Source organism: Mastigoproctus giganteus, chromosome 11, assembly GCF_048544385.1.
Source record: "Mastigoproctus giganteus isolate SK-2022 chromosome 11, ASM4854438v1, whole genome shotgun sequence".
Classification (NCBI taxonomy): Eukaryota; Metazoa; Arthropoda; class Arachnida; order Uropygi; family Thelyphonidae; genus Mastigoproctus; species Mastigoproctus giganteus.
In genome coordinates this window covers 10,902,638-10,911,018 of record NC_143585.1, presented here as the reverse complement: position 1 = coordinate 10,911,018, position 8,381 = coordinate 10,902,638, and the positions used below count along the sequence as shown (strand labels likewise).

General features: G+C 40.7%; 1 protein-coding gene across 1 annotated transcript in view; it reads left to right on the top strand.

The window, feature by feature from the left end:
* Positions 1-2,449: 2,449 nt before the first annotated feature.
* The window catches only part of LOC150077701 (uncharacterized), a 54,722-nt gene continuing 48,790 nt past the window's right edge, over positions 2,450-8,381 (top strand). The window contains exons 1-3 of the mRNA XM_090385212.1: positions 2,450-2,741; positions 2,814-3,056; positions 3,337-3,533. Of these exons, the coding sequence (XP_090241338.1) occupies positions 2,588-2,741; positions 2,814-3,056; positions 3,337-3,533 (594 nt within the window). The 5' untranslated portion in view covers positions 2,450-2,587. The remainder of the gene's footprint in view (positions 2,742-2,813; positions 3,057-3,336; positions 3,534-8,381) is intronic.

The window sequence follows — 8,381 nt, the reverse complement described above, 5'->3', positions numbered from 1 at the left end:
ATAATTTATGGTTGGAATTTAAAATGAATAGTAACAAGCACATGGTACAGGGAGAGGTATTAAATTGAGGATTGGGTTGGGATAAAGGTGAATTAAATAAAAATGAAAATAGCAATAGAATGAGGTGGGTTGGAACGTTCGTATTACCCTCATATTGCACTAATAGCTCTACAGAACGGGAAAAAAGGCAGAATAAGAAAGTGGAAAGGTAAAAAGTATGGAAAAAGTTATTAAAACTTATTGAGCTTGCTGGGGTTGTAAAGCCGGACCTTTTAGTATAAATAGGAGATGAATACCAAATGCTTGTACTGAGGGGGAAAACACCAGGCGAAAATTTATATATGCTGAATCAGGCCTAGAAACGAAACCGAAGGTTTCTGTTTCGAAAGCATACAACTAAGTATACAGTAAGTCGTCATAAACCTAACTTTATGCCTTTATCTTAAGTTACTTTGTTTAAATTTCATACTGAATTTTGCCTTCTTTTTGAGTTCAAACTTTCATTCATTTTTTCTTTAACAGAATTTAATTGGCATTATTTTAATTTTTGCGTTTTAACCTTCCTTTATTTATTTTTCTTTACGCTTGAATTTTATTCCTTCCTTTTGGTGTCTGTCGGGTCGGATATGATGTATACATTTCGTACGTACACATCACAACAGAAACAGAGACCCCGCTTATCGCGGTGACTCGTACGGTTTTAGCTGCCGACCCCATGATGAAGTCGTTAAAGTCTTAGGACTCACTGCTTGACAGGGGTGCTGACCTGTCAAGTGTAATTACCATGGGAAAAAATATATATAAATCTAATAAATGATCGGTCCACTTCATTAATTACAATATAGACTCTAGTTCCATACATCATTCACATTTTCACACTTCCAACCATTGTAATTCATAACTACGACAATCCAGTCTTTATTGAAGCTTTCTGCTGGCAGACCGCATATGCAGAATCTTGCATCAGATGGAAATGCAATGTTCAGAAACCTATCTGACTATCAGTTTGTGTTGAACATGTAGCTGAGTTTATATCTGCCAATTGTGTTTGTTCTGAGTTTCTCTTAGCTGTTATGAGGCATATAACAGGGATCTTAACTGGACTGAATTAGTAGAGGCATATGATGTAAGAAAGAAAGCTTATACAGCATCAGCCAAAAAAAAATATATATATAAAATAATAAATAAATAAAATAAAAATCCCATTTTACCTATTCATCCCCTCCAATAATTTATCTACAATAGTTCTTCCTTGAATTTATTTAAGCTATCCATTTCCACAACATAGGCAATCAAGCATCATAGGCTAAAGTCAAACGTTCGCACATCTATTACTGAGCCATCCTTATTCCATAATTTGAATTTGTGCCCCTTAAGTGCGTAGTCTGAGCAAGAGGAAGAAGAATCCCATCTGCATTGTGTTAGTTCACTCCATTCAAAGCCTTAAACGAATATTGTTCGTCTTTGCTGAGTGAATCCGGTTTTGTGCCATTTGTTTCAACAGAATGCATTTTTTCAAGACATTTATTTTTCTGTCATCGCTATTTAAGTTTCAAAAGCATCACTAGGATCTTTAGGGGTTTTTTTTTTTTTGCATCTTTTTAAACCATCTTCATATTAAATAAAAATATGTCCGTAATGTTTTCTCTATTATCGGTAAAAATTATTTTAAAGGTTGGTAACACTGATACGGATATTGTGCTTAGGTTTCCGTAATTTCCGACATTGTGGTGTGGGTGCTTATTTGTTGTAAAATAATTTTAATACAACAAATAATTGCTCTGAAAAATAATTCCATTTCATTAGATTCACACTTCATTTATTTAATTCCAGGAGAGTTTCGAGTTTCTGAATCTGAGTAACACGTTCTACCCTTAGAAACATACTCGAAGAAGAGTGGAAAACTTCACTATTTAAGAGCACCGGCGACTAAGGCCATATTGCTCCGTTTGTACTGTCTGCAAAATGCGCGGATGTTTAGGCCGATTTTTTGTTTGCTATAAAACAACCAGAGTTCCCGGGAGAAAAAAACCATGCCACCGTCGCCTGAGACCGACTAACTCAGCCATGTTGTGGAAAAAAACCATAAAAATTTCTATTTCTCCCGTCATCGATGAGCCACGAACTCAGGTCTTTTCCACACGGTGTGGGCAGGAGATTAGCTTTAATTTTAGTGTTTTTAACGGATAATCAACAACCGTGAAATTAGCCTGGAAGGGGAGTAGAGAGAGAGAGAGAGAGAGAGAGAGAGAGAGAGAGAGAGAAAGAAAGAAATTTTTAAATAAGGAAGAATCAACTACAATTTTCTAGTCACTAGCAACGGGGGAGGTGTGTGATTCGCGGTAGGGATTATTATTTCAGCTTGCATCACAACTACACAGAGGCAGTCACGGTGTTATAAGCAACACATAAACAACTTATAAAGACGGATCTGTTCTCAGACACAACAGAACGGAGTAAATGCATCCAGCAGTCCCAACTTCAAACCGTAAAGCGGAATTCACTGTAGTACTCTTGAGTGTTACTCTTTAACGGTTCTTCTTTTTCTTGTGGGCTTTGTTTATTCGTCGCAACTGTAAAGAACAGCATGAGCAGCAGTTCTGTAGAAACGAAACAGTCGCTTAGGCTTCATGGAGAGGAAGAACTTCTCCCATCAGACATCGAAAAGGCAGCCAGGGAGCTCCGAGAAACGGACGAAACAAGAGAATCTGCACTGAAAGAACTGAGGGAGCTGCTGAAAGGTATGTGTTCCAAGAATTTCAGGTATAATGTTGGAGTAGCACAATCCTACAACTTTTTTTTTTTTTTTTTAGGGATGAAAGACTTCGAACCAAACACTGACTCCAAATTCCTGTTGAAGTTCCTTCGGGTGAGGAAGTTCATTGTGTCGCATACCTTGACGACCATCAGAAATTACTATAAAACTCGGATCCTGAACGAAGAATTCTTCAACACATCCAGCCTCGAAGAAATAAACCCGGTTCTGTTGGGCCAGTGCTTTACTATTTCGCCGTATAGAGTACCCAATGGGGAGTCCGTAATGATTTTAAAGTTCAGTAAGTGACGCAGATTACTTTATCAGATATTTCCCTTAAATTTTAATATAATATTAAAAAACGCTGTTTCGCAGTGATTTCATTTCCTTTATATTAACCTTTAAAGTTTGATTTCAGGAAAATAACCAATACTTTAATTTTTTTTTTTTTATATTTGCTTCCAGCAAGTCTGCTTTCTTATTGATTTTCTTACAGATTTTGTTATTTATCAAAAATAATATTTATTTCTGGTGTTTTCTTGTGGTTGAGAAGTAACGTCGGCGTCCTTGATGTTTCTCAGATCAGGTGGACTATCCGGATATATCCATCAACGTCTGTTTACGACTCATTCTGTTAGTTCTGGAGTGGAGTACCCAATTTGAGCTGAGCCAAATCCACGGGGGCAAATGCATCATAGATTTAAAGTACTTGACTTTTGCTATGGCAAAGAAATATTTTAACTACAACAAACTGCGGAAAATGGCCAACATATGCCAGGTATGTAAATTCACACAAAGATTACCGTTTTAGAAAAAAAAATAATAATAATACTTTGTGATAAAACTTGTCATCACCTTTCAGTTAACGCAGAGTTTCTTTTATTACTCCCCGTTGCATGTTTTCTTTCTCTCACTTGTCACTAGAGAATGGAAGAATTCTAAAAGCAATTCTAGTCCAGATTATGGTCAGTCGATCCACGTGAAGGAAGTACGGTGTTTCCCGTGAGCAATTTGGCTGTAAATATTTGTGTTTATGTAAATTTGGTGAAACTCCCACTTAAGTGTGTTTAAGCAGAGGATATGCTTCAATTGCCACGGTATTAAGTTCTTACCAGTTTACAGTAGTTAAGTAGTAAAAGTCTTTGCGAGTAATTAATAACTCAAATATTTTATATTCCAGATAAAATGTACTTATAATTCAGATATTATGTATTTCATGTATTTTATAATTGAATTACAGTTTGTAACATAGTTGTATATGTATGATCACCCCTAGCCAGTGGCTGTAACCGTGTTTCTCCTAAGAGAAATAAACTGATGATAATAATAATAATAATAATAATAATAATAATAATAATAATAAAATGATTATCTATTTATATAAGGCGATTGTTAGGCCACGCCTTGAGTACTGCGTACAGGTCTGGATGCCTCGTTTTAGAAAGGATGTTGAGTTGCTTAAGCATCAAAGGCCTGGTGGAATCCAGAAGTCTCTGAAAGTTTCCACGTTAAACAGAATTTGCACAAAAAGTGGAAAAACTCCGGGTCACCTTCGGACAGAACTGCCTATTCCCGAGCTAGGGCGCTTTTTATTCGGAACAAGAGGAAGGCAATAAAACTTCACCTAGAGGATACCATAAATAAGGGGAAGCCCTTCCATAGAATCCAATCAGAGGATGCCATTGACTCACTCAATATGAGGAGCTGGCTCGACCATATAACTAGGTTCGCTGCTCAGTCAGAATCCACTACACCAATGGAATTCCCAATCAATCCGATTTCGACAGGCCCTTTAAATTCAGTTCACCTCACCAGAGACCAGCTGATCGACGTAATGAATAGCTTAGCACCTACGGCCGCATCAGGTGCCGACGGAATTCCTCAGTTTATGCTGAAATGCCTCAGTACATTTGTTGTTGATCCAATCCTGTCCTTATTTAACAAGATCCTTAATCAAAACTTCTTCCCTCCTAGGTGGCATGTCTATCTAGTAAGACCGCTGCCGAAAACACGCTCTGCTTCTCAGCCCAGTCACTTCCGTCCAATTTCCTCTGCATCATGCCTATTAAAGTTCTTTGAGAAATCTCTTCTAAGAACATTAACCATCCAAATTATGCCACAACAGCTACCGCAGATCCACTATGCTACCCGGTCAGGATCCACCGCTACAAATCTAGTCACCACCACTACCACGATCCTCGAGGCATTTGAGCACCGTTCGGAAATCACCGTTACGTATATCGACGTCCAGGCAGCATTTGATTCCGTATCCGTTCACGCATTGGCAAGTATACTACGTGAGTATTACCTCATTGGTGGAGACGTGCTCTGGTTTATTCAGACAATGCTGGAGAACAGGACCATTATTGTTCGTGATAGAAATAAGTGCTATACCAGGACCATTACAGCTGGAGTTCCACAAGGCGGGGTCCTGTCCGGAATCTTGTTCTCAGCTATTCTCGTGTCATTTGTGATAGGCCGAACTGACATCCTCACCTTTGCCGATGACATAAAACTGTTTACTCCTATCAACCCTGGAGACACTGCTGAATACATCAATACCTTAATCCTTCAGAAAATCCAGAACCTTGAGGCCTTCCTCTCCGGTTTCGGACTTCAAATCAATCCTGAGAAGTCAAAACAGTTGACTTTCTCTCTCAAACGTAGCCCAACAATAGTACAACCCATTTTAAGAGGATGCGCGATTTCTGCCGTCCAGCAACATACAGATCTGGGCGTTACTTTTGATCAAAAGCTCTCCTTTGTACCGCACATAGACAACTTGCAAATAAAGTTCTGTCGACTCCGGTGGATGATTAAACAACAACTAATGCACGTCCATGACCAGGCTGTTGGGTGCAGATATATTAAGACATGCGTTTATCCGGTAATATTGTATGGCGCCGAAGTCTGGACCTCAACTGCTACGACCCATCTTAGACGGATTTTCGCGGGGGAATTCTGGCTACTGAGGTGGGCCATATGGAAATTTCGGCTTCCCTCTACACCAAGGACCACCAAGATGGCGGCAGCTCTCAACATGAGACGTCTTCCTGCCATCATTCACGAGAGAAGACTCGTCTTTGCCATCAAAATGATGGTCGGCATTATTTCAGTGCCAGATTTCTGGGCTAACTGTGGATGGAGGATCCCAGTCCCAAGCCTTAGGGCTAATCCAATCCTACAGGCCACTCCAAACCGGTTAAAGCTAACTGAGCGGTTCCTACCCGTGCAAATGCTGCAAGACATACAGTCCTTGGACGGCGACCTCTACAAATTCGCAGTCGACAAGGAATATAGGCAGAAAGTACTCGGTCGATTTCCTTCCCAGGACCAAGTTAGAGGACAGTAGACCCTGCTCCGGGAGACCTATTCATCACTGCCCTGAATCTATCATCCCAGTGTACAAACTTTTCAGGAGTCGTAATGCTCTTTTTTTTTTTTTTATTTTTTTTTGTGTTTATTGTATTATATGATTTCTTTTATGTAAACCCCTGGCTTGTAGCCGTGAAGGGAGTTGTATACAGCAATGTGCTTTCTGTATATAATAAAGAATTCTTCTTCATATGTACACGTGCCTTGAGTGATCGGGGTTCAAGCCCGTGACTGCTGAATACACTGTTTCTTGTAATTTGTCTATCTCGTGAACTCCTCTGACCGTTTGGTCGTCCCGAAGTATAAACATTATTTTAGGTTGGTTCGTGCGCGTGCACGCAGCTATGAAGACTGTCTAATCTTGTGCTCCTCAATTTTTCAGCGATTTCATGTATGTATTTCGCGAGTTACACTAGTTTTTTTGTATAGTGACCTGCCTAGTGGTAATACTGTGCATCCTGTGGAAGATTATTACCCTAAAATTTTAGGTAATTATGATTTTTTCATGATCTGTTTCTATCCATATATTCACATTTGCCAGCGTTGCTTGTCTCCGAGGCCTGAATTCAGACTTCACTTCTGTTGTCCTACTTTGCTGGCTAACCACTGTCCGCTTCGGGCTATATCACAAGGTCAAGCAGTTCCTCTGCGGTGGGAGTTCTCCGGCAGTTGACCACTTGCAAGGCGCGACTTTTATAACTCTGACCTACTTATGCATCTGTTTAGCTTAAGACAGTGATCTCAAACTCAAATTGCATGCGGGCCGAATGTACGATCTGAAAGTAGCTGACGGGCCGGATTTTTTTTTTTTTTTTTTTACAAAATGAGAGTGAATATAATTGAAATGTATTCGCGGACAGTGTAAAATTGCTTCGGGGACCGGATGCGGCTCGCGGGCCGCCAGTTTGAGACCACTGGCTTAAGAGATTGCATGTTGGCAGCGAGTTAGAAGGAACTTAACAAACTAACTCTGACTATTTTTGTCCACTTCTGTTTGGCAATCAAGTATTCGATAAGATGACCGCTTTTGGTGGATCCCCTCATCAACAGATCACAGATGGCCCAGCTGCCCTATCAAAACTTACTTAATTTGTGCATCTCCGGAATTTAGCCTACACTTCAAGCTAGTAAGCTGCCCAATTGCAGCAAGACTTTGTTGCGCCCTGCCTTTTCACCTACCCGACTACTGCCTTTCTCGACGTGCCATCCGCCCCCTTTTTCAGCACAGATCCTACGCTTATAATTCAGCTGTATACAGTGAAAGATAGAACGGGCGTTCAGCAAAAGTCCTGTGCCAAATGTGGGTTCAAACCCGGGGCTCCGGCATTACTTTGTGTTACGTGTCGTAGATTCTTCTGTCGGGATTGCCAGCCACCTCAAGCTAAAAGGTTGAACAAACAACGGAGAAGAAAATGGACCTGCCACCTTTGCGCAAGTAACAAAAAAGCGCGGACATCTCGAAGGAAGAGATATCCACTATCACTCTTGCAGAAGAAATCCCATCCAAGCTCTCTGGCCTTCTTGAGGTGCGCAGTTTGATTGAAGGTAGTATTGCGTCGTCTGAGTCGAGAACACCTGGAGATTCAAGCTTATACTTTGGGAAAGACGTTGCTTCTTCGGATAGGGAGTTTGATACTGCTCCTGCCGCCTCCGCAAAGGACTTGCAGGTTAATAGCCCCTTTGATAGTTTGTCAATTAAAAGCGCTCTAAGGGACAACACGTCCATACTCAATGCAGTCCCTGAAAGATTTAAGATCACTTTCGGGGCGATTCTGTCCCCAATAATCGACTCTCTTGCCTGCCTCAATGACGAAAATAGAAAACTCAGAGCCCAAAATACGGAAATTCTCGACCAAGTGCTCATAATGAATGAACAACTCAGGGATCTCAAAATCTTTATAAGTGAATGCTGTTTTCCCTCTAGTCAGACGTCAGTGATGGACCGTTTGGAACCTCAGGAGCATTCACAGGAAGCAGATAATGCACTTCCAAGACCTCCAACTCAAACTGAGCACGTCCAGCGAGAAACAAGAGATCTCAAAAATCTGCCGTTCGCTTTTTTTGCAGACAGAACAACTGAACAGATCGTAGCCCCGGCCGTGATGTTGAACCCTTTGGATACTCGTCCCCCTCACACCCCTCTCCATCAGCGCAATCCGACCTACGAGGCTGACAGCCCTTTTATCCAGGACAAGTGTATGATTCCTGGTGAAACTAATCTGCACCAACCTTGGAAAAGACGTCAGGAGAA